General features: G+C 35.5%; 1 protein-coding gene across 1 annotated transcript; it reads left to right on the forward strand.

Moving 5' to 3' along the window:
- The first annotated feature begins 11,692 nt into the window (after window positions 1-11,692).
- On the forward strand, window positions 11,693-14,368 carry LOC120076548 (protein neprosin-like). The gene is made up of 7 exons (XM_039030408.2): window positions 11,693-11,976; window positions 12,506-12,592; window positions 12,706-12,984; window positions 13,071-13,232; window positions 13,355-13,408; window positions 13,521-13,667; window positions 13,765-14,368. The coding sequence occupies exons 1-7, from the start codon at window positions 11,797-11,799 to the stop codon at window positions 14,143-14,145; spliced, it is 1,290 nt and encodes a 429-aa protein (XP_038886336.1). The 5' UTR covers window positions 11,693-11,796; the 3' UTR covers window positions 14,146-14,368.
- The last annotated feature ends 137 nt before the right edge of the window (window positions 14,369-14,505 follow it).

Here is a 14,505-nt window from a genome sequence, read left to right on the forward strand (position 1 = left end):
TGATGGATATCATGATTAAAGAGTTTAGTCAGTTATTCACATACCGTTGGAGCTTCAAGCTATAGGTCCATAAGGTTCTTTTGTAGCTCAAGGGATTCATTTTGAGAATCAGTTTTTGGGATAATTTGAAGTGTTCAAATTAACAAGAGGGAAATTGCTTATATATGATATAATTAAATTAATTAAATTATATCTGATATAATTGATTTTGATGTATTAGTTACATTATTTGGAGAAATTAATATAAATAAGATTTATATTAAATGCCATATAGGAGAAAAAGAACTATGGTTTATATATTGCATGAGATGTGATATTAAAACTATAGGTTATAAATATAATACTTATTTATAATTAAATCAATTATGAGATGATTGGTTTCGATTTTTTCTCCTAATAACCGACTTAGTAGGAAGTTGTAATCAGTTATGGTAACTGATAGATAAAATGAAAATCGTTTTCATTTCGTAATAATCGAATGCTCATAAAAAAAAAAGTGATGATGGGCAAAAATGTACGTCATTATAAGCCTTTTATTTAGAATTATAAAGGCTGTTAAGTAGAATATGCGACGATTATACTAAGGAATCATGAGAAAACAAGCTTGCGTCAATCGGGATTAAGAATCTCGGCTAACCCACTTTTATGCGTTATTATGCGTTCAATTGTTTATTTTTGTAGCAAACGCAGAAATCAGTCGATGTGCGGAAGCTAGGCTATCGTGAAGACGAACGCATGCGATGATCCCATGCGTCAGTCGTATGGGTGTTGCGGCTATCGAGCGAATGTGGTCATCGAAGGGAGATTGCAGCTACAGAATAATAACCATAATAGAAGGGCGATCACAAGGTTGGTGGAATGCAAGCATGAACACATACATGGGATCATAAAAAAGATGATGTTGACATTACACCTACCACGCCGCGAGTGGCAGAGATTCAGAAAAGAACCATCACGCCGCGAGTATCAGATTCAGAGTAGGTCCATTAATGCAGTCAGCGATGAATAATGAAGTTGTGCTCTAAGACTTCTATTTATAGAGATTCAGAGCAGGTACATTTTTGCCCGTCATCGAAGGAAGTCTTCTGTCTGAAGGTGGTCCAGGTTTCTGCCTTAGGGCAGATCCTTGTGATCCAGACCAAAGCGTGAAAAGCTAGTCTTGAGAATTCTTCATCCCCTCAACCATTTCGAGTGACGATCGGAGCCTCCGCCGAAGCTAGATCTCGAGAGAGACTACTCCACCACCCATCCATGGCACCACTGGCAGCCTTGACACACATCTGATGGAAGCAAGATATTGCTTCCATCTGGCCCTCTATTTCTCTTCTATCTTTGTATTGTATTACATTGTGGCTTAAGGGATTAATACATTTTGTTATCAATGCATTTCTATATTTTCCTTCGATTCCATCTCCATCTTCATTTACTTATCATCCTTTACTTTTATTACATCACTAAGTAAGACTGCTAGAGTATCGTAATCATGCGACATAGACATATGAAGCATGTAGCAAATCATCGAGAGGTGTACGTTGCGTGAATGTTGTGAGAAAATCCTATTTTCTTAGTGTGAAGTTATAGCAATGCTTGTCTATAAGCGGACACAATGCTTGTCTATGAGTAGAATCAATAGCAACCAACTGCCCGGGAGGGTAAGTAGTTGATCGCATTAAACAACGTAAGCAAGTGTTCACTAGAGATAGGAATAATCTTACGTCAACCATGTTTTATTTGATTACCTTGTTTTATGAGCTCTTCATTCATAATTTAGGCGTACTTGGGAGAGTAGTCTAAAAACAAAATCTAGACTCGGGAGAGCAGATTAGATCGCATAAGTAAGAATGGGGACCTAGGAATAAGCTTCGTTTGCTATTACACAACGTATGCACCCTTTAAGTAGGATATGGTGGTATGCGGTCATCTTTCTTATGTGTGAGAGCACGTGAGCGGGAATAGAGACTTAGAAATAAGGCCTTTCGACACTTTCACATATACATCGCATGCGTCTTCGTTAAGTGTGTATAGCATGATCGCATAGCTTGCGTTGGCTGGGGTTACCCTTGTGGTCAAGCTTAGTGTTGCGGTGAAGACATCCTCGCCATTTTATCTATTTCCATGCATTTTACTACGCGTAAACAGTTGCCGTGTCTCCATCTCTCACAGTCATACTTCCACTGCTTAATCTGTTAGTTAGGAGTAGGAGTAGTGCATAGCCCATAACCCTCAACATTCTTTTATTCTTCGCCGCAAACACATCACTTCATGACATTTAGCTACAAGTCCCTGAGTTTGACCTCAGATCACCCGAGAAACTTGCGATTTCGTTATACTTGGCGAGAGAGCAAGAAAACTTGTGATAGAACGCATGGTCATTGCATACGAGATTAACGCATATTTTCCATTCCAACGCATGACCACCGATGCATGAGAACAAACGTATAGCCTAAGACATGCACCATATATGCTTCTAAATTTTTATCACCAAAAAGCTATACGATAGTTTTGAGAGAGTAAACGATTGAGTAAAGAGTATACTATACGATAGTTGCTTACTGCTACCCGATCGAGTACCTAAGTCTACACGATCGTTCAATACCTCCTTCCCTCTACCAAATCTATACAGAGCCTACAACTCCTGTCACACCGAGAACACCATGGTAGCCTCGTGGTAATGTCTACTTGCTATTCGAGGGTCGAGGGTTGAGTTTCACTTGTTGCTATTCGAGGATTTTTTAGAGGTGTTGCGTTCGTGTTGTTGGGCGCCTTGCTGGTGTTGATCGAGGGAATACTCAAAGAAAAGTTCTTCAAAGGTTTGATTCACCCAATCCCTTTGTTTTTAGTCCTTGAAGCATGCTGTAATTTACTTGGTGCATAACTGTTCTGTGTTAGATTGTAAATGTTGATGTTCTGTCACAATGGGATTTGGAACGATCTGCTTCTGCTCATTGGTTCTCTTTGTAAGAGATCCTTCAGTAGGGAGGGAGCTAATGTTGATCCTTCTATATATTCGTACCTGCGGAGTATTGATAGCTCAATATCTATGTTGGAAGGTCGTGTATAGAACCTTGTGAGAGACATGAGAGACATGAAAGTATAACTATCAGCCATTATGTCTCTAATACAGTCTATGAAGGTTTCTATGGTGTTTGAGGCGACAAGGTCACCCACTCCACAGATAGGCCATGATGCCACAAGGTCATCCACCATTCCTCTATCTCGGTTACACATCCCACGTCTACTTATGTCACCCATCCCACCCCTACCTCGATCACCCATCCAACCTCTACCTAGGTCACCCATCCCACCACTACCTCAGTCACCTACCTCACCTTTTCCTTCGGATACTACCACCTCACGTGCTTAACTTCCACTTTAGAATCCTGATACCACCACCTCACACATTCATCTTCCACCCAGAGAGCCCAATACCACAGCTTCACCTATTTCTCACCCAACCGTAGAGCTTGATACTAGAACCTCATCTACCTCGTTTCCACTTCTAGACCCTAATATCTCTATCTCATTTATTCTACTTCCACCTCCAGAGCGAGATACCGCTGCTTTATCCACTATCCTTCCACATTAAAATATTGATTCAAGTAGAGAGGATATTGAACCTCCACATTCTGAGATACAATGTTTGTTGGAGCTGACCCCTATTGTATAGTCTGACACCACACATCTCGATCCACTGGTATGATCCTTATGTGATTGGAAAAGCTCCTTGTTCATATTTGTTATTTGATATGTTAACTCTTTTATTATATTTATGTAGGTTGCAGTCGAAAGTTAAAAAATCACTCGTAAGAGGAAAAGTGTTGATAAGAACACACCTCCGACCCCACCAAATAAGAAAATAACGAAACAGAAGGAAAGTAGGGTACAACTTTCTTTGGACAAACCAACAATTAAGTACCCTCTCCTCGGAATAAACACTATTTAGAGCGACGATCCACTACAACTTAGCACATGAGATTCCATCTTTCGTCTTTACAGAAATGCTGAATTGGATTGCTGATAAGAATACAGACCACAAGGTTCGAAGAAATGCATTTAGACCATTTTCCAAGTCATTTTTTCGAGAATTGACTGAACCAAGTTCATGGGTTGAGTACGACGTAAGTTTACTATCCTTGTATTTTTCTTCAGTTGAATACAATAAAATCCTCTATCCTAACTTATATCTTATTCTGGATGCAGACCATAAATATTTTTTTCGGTTCATAAAAGATAAATTTTACAGTCAACCAAACATGTGCCTAAACAAGTTCACCATCCTGCCAATTGGAATAACGGTAACTATTTACTATACTTGTGAATAGAACTATGTTGGTTGTTTATTTATGTGCTATTAATGTTGTATTCATTGTGTAGAGTCACCTTAATACTCGAGATGGAGTATATAAATAGATTAAGAACAAGTCAACACTGCACGTAACTATAGTATGGGGGAAGAAGACACACGTCATGGGTAAATTCGATGTCAAATTGGCAGATGTGGATTTCGTGTATACGACAACAAACATCAGTGAACATTAGATGTTGATTGCAGTGGACATTAATTGAGGCCGATTGTTCGTGTTTGATTCACTCTCGTCCAATACGCCAAAGAAGATGCTAGAGTCTTGGCTTGAGCCATTGACTTGCACTCTACCATCTTTCCTTCACTATCGTGATTTGAAATGTTCGAAGCTGGACCTAGATATATCCCATTGGAAAATATCCTAATGTACATATACGAACATACAGCACGGGTCCCTTGATTATGGCATATTTGCAATAAAACTTTAAACATTTAGTGACAGGTGGTGATCATTCTGTAATCACTCAGGAAAAAATGAATGACTATAGAATGCAGTTAGCATGTCAGTTGTGAGTGAACGCTCCATATTTTTTTATGTAGATAAAATCTCAGTGTAATTTTTTATGTATATAAAATCTCAGTATAATTTTACTAACACTCCGTATACAGATAACGAGACTTAGAGAGAGCGAGACTTAGAGAGGATTATTAGAGAGAGCGAGGCATTAACAGAATGAGTATAAAGAGATAGCACATGTTAAGCAACATTACTAGAGAGAGCGAGAATTAGCGAGAGCAAGACTCAGAGGGCGCGAGACATTAACAGAAAGAGTCATAATAAGATAGCGGTTGAAAAGTAACGTTACTAAAGAGAGGGAGAATTAGCGAGAGCGAGACATTAACAGAACGAGTCATAAAGAGATAGCATATGCTAAGTAACATTACTAGAAAGAGCGAGAAGTAACGAGAGCAAGACTCGGAGGGAGCGAAACATTAACAGGATGAGTCATAATGAGATAACAGATGAAAAGTAACGTTACTAGAGAGAATGAGAATTAGCGAGAGCGAGACTCAGAGGGAGAAAGACGTTAACAAAATGAGTCATAATGAGATAGCGGATGAAATGTGGCATACAATTTAAACAATTTGTTTGTACATAGAGCATACATTAAGGATGGAAAGTGGCACATACAATTTAAACACTTTAGACAGTGGACATTTATTTGTACATAGAGCATACATTGAGGAGGAAAAGTGGCACGTAGAAAATCAATCTTGACCAACATTTGAATCATATATACTATGTTCAGTATGACGCCGAGTCGTGAGCGATTCACTGCAGTTTTGTTGATTATGCTCATAATTCTCACACCTACCACATTTTACTTGTCTAAGATGTTCTCCGCTAGATGGTATTCTTTGTACTCTTCGTCGCCTAACCTATGTCATTCTTCTTGGAGGATTAATATTCTTTTCCACATATCCGAAGGTCTCTTCCATTCAGATGTGCGACCGAGTAGATTTACAGGCTCTGCTTAAGCAGCCATGAGGGAGTCAACGCTATAAAATCGATTGCAAAAACTTTGGATGGGGATATTTCGTTCATGGGCGGCCACAATTGCACGCGAACACGGGATAGAAAATGAGGAAAATTCCTTACACGTGCCCACCTTTCAAGACCGATATCCTTCAAATATTTTGTTACAGCACCATCTCGAAAACTATGAAGTTGGTCCTAGGGTGATTGGAACTTTGACATGCGGAATCGCTTGGCTACATCCTTGAACATCCTAACAATCGTACTGTTCTTAAAGTTTAAAATAATATTATTTTCTATGTGGTATGTGCACAATCCATGAAATGTCATGGGAAAAATTGGACGAATGGCATTGTCGATAGATACCGCCTGATCGGACATGAACACCAAATTAGGGGGTTCTCCAATGGCACACTTCAAATTCGACATAAATCATTTTCATGCTCAATCAGTTTCGTTATCCACTATGACATATGCTTATGGGTATCCTTAGTTATTACTGTCCATGGAAATGCCGACGAACATAGTCCCTTTGTATTTTCATTTCAAATATGACCAATCAACAATTATCATAGGTTGACAACTTGCAAAACCTCTAATATGAGGCCATAATGTCATAAACATATACTTGAAATGCCCATCATCTTGTAGTTCGATTTCAAACATTATACCTAGATTCTCCATTTTTATCACTTCCCCATAAGCATGTAAAACAACGTATGTCTCTTTTGGAGTACCCCTAGTGAGAGTATAGGCGGTTTTCCTTGTATGTCTAGCTTTGTCGTAACTTATATTTACACCATACTCTTTCCTCATATCCTCTTGGATGTGACGAGGTTTATAAACATGTCCTATGCCTGTAAAATTATCTTTGATTAGTTGACCAACTACTACAGTCGTTCCTTGTCTATGATCATGATTCGAAATTTCAATAGAACATGTGTGCGTCCACGTATACTTTGTGATCTCGAATATATTACATCTTGTTATTTGTACTGCACGAATGCTCCACTTACAACTTTCCCCAATACATTTGGCAATGAACAAAGACTTATTTGACTTCCTTACCTTATATTCAAAATTATTTTCTACGGACAGAGCAGATAATCTCATTTTCAGGTCATTTTTACTCAAAAAAAAAAAAAAAGTTGACCAACTTTAACATCTGCCCAGATGAAGAGGTACCAGATATAATCAACTCTTCTCTATGACATGAAGACCAAGATTTTAGAATCACTGAAGCCACTGTAGGTCCACACACCTCCGTAGGACCACAATCCATAGAATCCAATCCTGTTGATCTCTCATTACCAGCTATAAGAGGATCATGCTCTACTGAAGGATCACAATCCATAGAATTCGATCCTACTTATCTCTCATTACCTGCTATGAAAGAATCACGCTCTTCTAGAAGACCACAATCCATTGAATTCAATCCTGCTGATCTCTCATTATCAAGCACTAGTCGGTTACTCTGAGTTTCTCTTTCCAATTCCCATGGATTAGTACGGTCATTGTCTATTGATAATGTTGATGGTTGACTGTTCATAGACAATGGAATATAATCCTCTTATCGGTTGTTTGTCTACACCCGTATAATCATCATATCTCATATTCATATTTTCGTCATGGTTTGATTTTAGCATTACAAATAGTTGGACTCTAGAAAGATCTTCCCAGAAAAGAAGGATGTGAACATCACCATCATTCCGTATATACTGTGGAGGGGCTTCATAGTCACGCTTGTATTTATCTCTCATGATAACATCAAACTCTGAAGAACTTACATTTGTAACCCGTAAATGTTAGCTTTAAATTCTTCATACTTCAATGTAGTAGGCATAGTGATTCCTGTCAACTCACCTCTGTATTGAATGAGTAAACACTTTTCTGTCATCCTACAAAGCAAGAGAACATTTTTCATTAAGCTGTATAAGCAGATGAATATCAGTCCAATACAAAATTTCAATTTTGCTCTCGCTCTTTCATGCTCTCGCCGTTGCTCTAAACCCTTGGTAATAATCTCTCGCTCTCACTCTCACTCTCCCACTCCTTTCGTTATGTTATTTATATACCTTTTTATGATAAATCACACAGCTCCAATGAAACCACGTTCTAGAAAAATTCCGTTTCGTTCTGAAAAACCCCGTTCTAGAAAATCTTGTTCAATAAAAATCCATTCAACAAAACACCGTTGAAGTGAACCCTGTTCAACAAAAGTACAGTTGAAATGAAGTTTAAATTTCAAAGAATTCACTATTGTATGTTTAGGGTATTAACGATCTAAGGTTTCAGATAGATTATTTCGTGAAAATTGTCAAATCATCCATATACTGACAAGCAATCATATCACGAAGGAAGAGCGAGAGCGACAGGGAGAGAGAGCGAGAGCGTGAAAGAGCGAGACCATATCGTGAGAGAGCAATTCCTGTAATCTGGTATGGCGATGACGTCAGCAAATGGTCATTTGACTTTTTTTAAAAGAAGAGGTCATTTGGCATTTTGAGCCCAAATATTAGGCCATCCGTACACATTTCCCTAATTTCTTGTTGGCGTTTCTATGGAAATTGGTTATTAATAGTTTTGAATTTTTATGAACCATGAAAAATCAAAGAAGGAGCAGATGGAATTCGGTTGGTCCAATTGTCAAACATATCTTTTAAAGAAAGGTGAAATGTGAAAACCATGTTAGACCAAATGTACACCGTCTAATTGAAAACAAAATTTGGTGCGACCTCGGTGCTAAATTGTCTATTACGTAAATGGAAATGGAATCAACGAAAACTTTACTTAGGATGTGGTAAAATTTGGTCATTTTTTCTTAAACCCACGAGTGGTTCATTTCCAGCACAACCACAATTTAGAAACTTCCTTCATGCTTTTATATTGATATCCCTTCAACAATGTCAAATCTTTCAATGTGGAACAACTTAGCCCAAAATCATTTCCAAAAAATTTTTTTTTTTTTTTTAAATAGTGAGTAGACAAGTAGAAATTTTAGAAAATAGATAACAAAAAACGAAATCATTATCCAATAGAATTTAAATTTTTATCTAATCTTGACCCATGTTTATTTTAGAATCTTAAGTTTAATTATTTTAACCTTTTTAATCACGTAGGTTCTCAAGACGAGTATCAAGTGATTAAATATTATGTAGAAAAAGGAGAACGTGGATATAAATAATTCTAAGATTTTCATGTCTCTAAATAATCATTCGATATAAATTAGGGATGTTTTTACCATTTTTCTATCATACATTTAATAATTCAATACTGTCCATAAAACAAATATTTTTATAAACAATAGACCAAAATAGCATAAATCCATCAAAATGGGTTAAATGGAAGTTTTAATTGCATCATTGACCATTCACCGAAATATTGTTCAATCTCTAACATTAACCTAGGTCTAAAAAAATCTCTATCATTAATATTATTTACAAAATGCTAACCTAATATGTCTAGCAAATAAATTTCAGGTGACTTGGTGGGGTTGAAATTTACATTTCCTTCCCAATTTAATTATATGTTATCAGTTAATCGAAAAGGTTCGGTCAATAATTAGGTCCCGTTTGATAACTATTTTGTTTTTTTTTTATTTTCGTTTTTGAAAATTAAATCTATGAACATTACTTCTACGTCCAAATTTCTTATTTTGTTAGCTACTTTTCAAGTCAAATTTTGAGGGGAAAAAGTGGCTTCCAAAAAGTTGTTTTTCTTAAAATTTGACTAAGAATTCAACTATTGTACTTTTGAAAGATGCAAATTATTGTAAAAAATGTTGATGAAATAAGCTTAATTAAAAAAAAAACAAAAACAAAAAAATCAAATGGTTATCAAACATGGCCTTAAAGTTTTTATTTTTTGAAAAATAGTAGATGTTAATATATGAAGGATCCATTTGGGATTTTATTAACTTTTAAAATGATTGTTGCCAACTTTATTTTAAAAAAAAATTAGTTGTCGCATGAACTAGATTAGTGTTTGATAAATTTCAATTTTTTTTTTTTTTTTTTTTAAAAAAAGCATGTAACAATATTCTGTAAGTTTAAAGTAGATTTGATCGGACTTAGCTATAAATATTAAGTTAAACCTATTATATAATAGGTATAAGTTGATATTTAATTATTTATAATTTGGTAGTCTAATTTACAAATTATATATTTATATTTAAAATTTGAGTTGTTTTCAAATATAGGAAAATGAACTAAAATATTTACAAATATAGCAAAATTCCACTATCTATCACGTTCTATCGTAAATAGACGGTGATATTTTGCTATTATTTGTAAATATTTCTAACAATTTTCTCATTTAAAAAATTAAAAAAAAAACATGTTTAATCAAAGTTTTAAAAACAATTTAGAGTCTTCTAAAATTGCTTTTACCCTCCAAAAGCAATCCCAATCGGAGGCAAAACCAAATATTGTATAAATATAATTTTCTCTTAGAATTCAATAAAGGGTGAAAGGATCAATACGGGTGTACTTCAATGGATGAAATTAGTGGTTAAAGTTTCCACTTTACATGTTCAATTAAGCAAAGAAATTTTTTTCAAAAGAAAAAAAAACTAAACAAACAAAAAGAAAAGTGAATATTTAAACATTTAACCATTGAAAAATATATTAGTATTTAATTATCAAACTAGGTTCACATCGACAAAATATATATAAATACGAGGAATCAATAGATACGGAGTAATTTTTTTTCCTTTGATAGTTATAAATCATCGACCTTTGAATAGTAATTGATGATTTGATATTTCATTCCACTATGTTGTTTCTTTTTCGTTGAAAAATTTGACAAAATTTTTAACAACGATCAGCCCTTAAACTCAACTGGTATCATTTCATTTTCAAATATAAAATGGTATAGGTAAAATTAAAAAGAGCAAAAGTAAAAATACCTTTAAGTAATAGTTACATGAGATTTTTCTCACCATATTATTTTAAAAAAGAATAATTATTTAGTCATTACTCTTAATTTGTCATTAATTATTAGAGAAAGATGGATCAATAGTGGCAGGTATAATTATAAATGGACAAATATTAAGTAAAAGTAATAAAAGTTACCAATATGCTTAAAGGAATTTACACCTTGAAAATTATGCCCAAAGGTTTATTCTTTTCTTAAAGTTTGTGGAGTTAAAAGTGAACATTTTGAGAAACAAATTGTATTAGGTACCAAAAAAAAAAGCATATGATTGCTTATAACTTAGGATTAATATACTCAGATTCATTGTCCACTTCATAAATATCCTTTGTCACTTTATTTGGGAAAAGAAGATGTTGGGTGTTGATTGAAGTTTTAACCGATAATCTTTTAAGTTCATCTGAAAGGTATATGACAAAACTTTTTCAGATTCCATTTTAGAAATTGAAATCTAAATGGGAAATGGATGACTAGAAGTTAAGTCATGCAAATTACCTAATTTAGGTAGAGATATCATGCTTAAAACATACCGAAAACAAATCTTCATGTTAGAGAATACTTATTGAAGTCACGTCATCTTTGTGTTAGAGAATACTTACCGTTGGTCAGATCAGATTATTGAAGCCACTTCAAAAGAATGGTCTTATAAGTTGTTAGTATTGATTTATTCTCTACACTGTGATTGGTCTGTCTGTATTTTAATATATGGAAATTACATTTAGGTTTTTGTTCGGTATAAATTGGCCTTACTAAATATACAGTACGATTTACACGGACTAAGCCAACACACCGAAAAATGCCAAGTCAAATTATTGAAGACGCCACGTCAGAGGAATAGTCCAACATTTGGTGTCAGAGCCCAAATGGTCATCCTCAACACTTCATTGCTATATAAGATTTCTAAACCACATTGGCAATGGTGTTATGTTTGAATGATTTCTAAGCAATCCAAAAGGCACAGCTTTTAGCCATTGGTTTGTGATTTAAGGCATCCAAAAACCCAAGTTAGTTGAGAGTTTTAAGGATGGGGAAGAGTTTTAGGAAGAGATTCTCTTGCAACAGTTTGATGTTTAAAATGTTGGTTGTGACATTGACAGTCATAGTTTGTGGAATTGTGGAGGGTGGTTCACTTACTAAACAGAAGAGTCTGAACGTTGAGAAGAAAATGAACTCTCTTAGAAAGCAAGCAACAAAAAGCATTCAGGTACCAATTTGAGTTTCTTATTCTTCTTCTTCTCATTTGCTCATTGAAGATTATTTTTAAGGTGCTATGAAAGCCAAAAAAAAAAAAAAAAAAAAAAAGTCTAGTATAGAGAAATCGATACAGAGATTTATACGACTCACTATGAGCGGGCATCTCTCTACGGGTAGAGGGAGAGAGCAATTTATTATTAGAAAGAAAATATCAGATTGATTCAGAGGAAGGGCTTATAGAGTTAAGAGTTTATACAGTACACTCGGACTCTAGGCCAAAATTATAAATGACGTAAATAGCATAAATACAAATACAAATATGAAGCGTCATCAAAAAGCTCTAGGAGTCCTTGTTTTAGTCCTTTACTCTGTTTTACAAATGGGAATGGTTTGAAAGAGCTTAAACTTAAAGAATATTTGAACATGTTAGTTTTTGCAGCATTTCTATATCACTGTTTTAACTTTCATAGAAGAACATTACAAGTTTTTCTGTGGGCACTAAACCTCTCTAGCTGCAATTTTCTTTCTGTTGCTCGTAGAGCAAAGATGGCGACATCATAGATTGCATTAACATCTACGACCAACCTGCTTTTGATCATCCTGCTCTGAGAAATCACACCATCCAGGTCTGATTTTTTTTTCTTCCATTATTGATTAGAGTACTGAAATTTTGTTTACAAGTTGAAGATGATGCTGTTTTTTATACTATTTTAAGCTATTTACTATTGGTTTGTTATAGATGGCACCAACTTATGATCCCACCATGGATGAACATTCAAAGAAAGCAACAGCAGAAAGGGAAGGGATGGAGGGAAAGGATTCCATGGTTGTGAAACAAACATGGAGGAAAAGTGGCAGTTGTCCTAAAGGAACAATACCAATTCGAAGGATCCAAAAACATCTCCTACGCAAAGCTGATTCGATGGAACACTACGGGAGAAAGAGACCGGCGTCTTCGCAAGAAATCGCTCAGCTTTCCAACAGCCGAAGTTCGCACTATCTACTAAAAAATCATTCGGTTTGACCAACAAACGTTTCTTTTCCTTTGAATTTCAAGTTTTTCTTACTCAGTCTTACCATCTACTTGACAATGGTGCAAGACAGAAGGCATGTCTGCTTGCTTTAGGAAACAACTACAATGGAGCCAAAGGAGACATTAAAGTATGCAACCCGAAGGTCGAATTCGATGATGAATACAGTACTTCCCAAGTTGCTCTATTAACTGGCCCTTACTACAATTACGAGGCCGTCGAATCCGGATGGGCAGTAAGCAGCACTTGACACCAAAGAACTCAACTTTTATCATGACTGCAGATTATACTCAGCAACATAGTTGCCTCTCATTTCAATTTGCACATTTTTAGATCATGATATCTTGAACCCTCCAGGTAAATCCAGGTGTTTACGGGGACCGACAGACTCGACTGTTCGTGTATTGGACTGTAAGTTAATACAGCCAACAGACTATCTCCTTTGCTTGAATGTCATCTGATAGAGAGGAATGTTAACTCTAAACAGAACTAACTGTAAATTGTTTTCTTTTGGTGGTATTAGGTTGATGCTTCCCACAAGACAGGCTGCTTTGATCTCACTTGCCCTGGTTTTGTTCAAACAAGCAATGAAATTGCTCTTGGTTCTGCTATTTATCCAATCTCAACTTCAACTGGGCTTCCATATGAAATAACTATGTTCCTTTTTAGAGTAAGAAATGATGCAGTTTCCTTTCCAGACCCATTTATACACTTCTTTTCCTTTATTATCTTCTTCTTCTTTCTTGCTTCCTTCATCTCTCTTTCAGGATTTAAAGACAAATAATTGGTGGGTACAATATGGTGAAAGCATTGACATAGGTTATTGGCCTTCTGAGTTATTCAATGCTCTAAAATATACTGCAGAAACAGTACAATGGGGAGGGGAAGTTTACAGCACAAAGTTAGGAGGACCTCCTCACACTAGAACAGGTATGGGCAATGGAAAGTTTCCTGACTACATTTCTGGTGATTCGGGTTGGGTAAAACGGATAAGAGTTCGAGATAACTCGATGGTTTTGAAGTTTCCTGATTGGGTTGAGCACTACTCTGATGAATATGATTGTTACGACATCGATTTTATTCGAGATTATTTAGATGATCCTGAACTATACTATGGAGGTCCAGGTAAAAATCCAAAGTGCCCCTAAGAGACTTTTACAAAACCAGGATGATTATCTTGTTTTCATTAAATTCCTTCATGTAATGAATAAATTCTTACTTGCAAATTGCAACAGTGTTGCCTTCCTCATCATAGGCATTAGGCAACTTCTCCTATATCCAGAAAGAAAGAACTTCCTTTCAAACACTTGATACACGACTGATTGTCTAAAACAGAATCTTTAAAAATAAATAAACCAAACAAATTATGTACGAAAGTATCCCAAGATTTACTCACGAAGTACATTACCTAGGTATTCTAGTATTATATCAACTCTCAATTCATTCGAGTACAAGTCATATGTGAAAATTTGATAGATTGAAATTGATTACACATAACATAATCGTTA

Source organism: Benincasa hispida, chromosome 4, assembly GCF_027475165.1.
Source record: "Benincasa hispida cultivar pf3 chromosome 4, pf3_genome.v1.1, whole genome shotgun sequence".
Taxonomy (NCBI): Eukaryota; Viridiplantae; Streptophyta; class Magnoliopsida; order Cucurbitales; family Cucurbitaceae; genus Benincasa; species Benincasa hispida.

Excerpts from the sequence above, each read along its gene's own strand:
- LOC120076548 (XM_039030408.2), top strand. The coding sequence starts at position 11,797 with ATGGGGAAGAGTTTTAGGAAGAGATTCTCTTGCAACAGTTTGATGTTT. Across the intron at positions 12,593-12,705 it reads TGAGAAATCACACCATCCAG|ATGGCACCAACTTATGATCC; the intron begins GTCTGATTTTTT and ends GGTTTGTTATAG. Across the intron at positions 13,409-13,520 it reads GACTGTTCGTGTATTGGACT|GTTGATGCTTCCCACAAGAC; the intron begins GTAAGTTAATAC and ends TGGTGGTATTAG.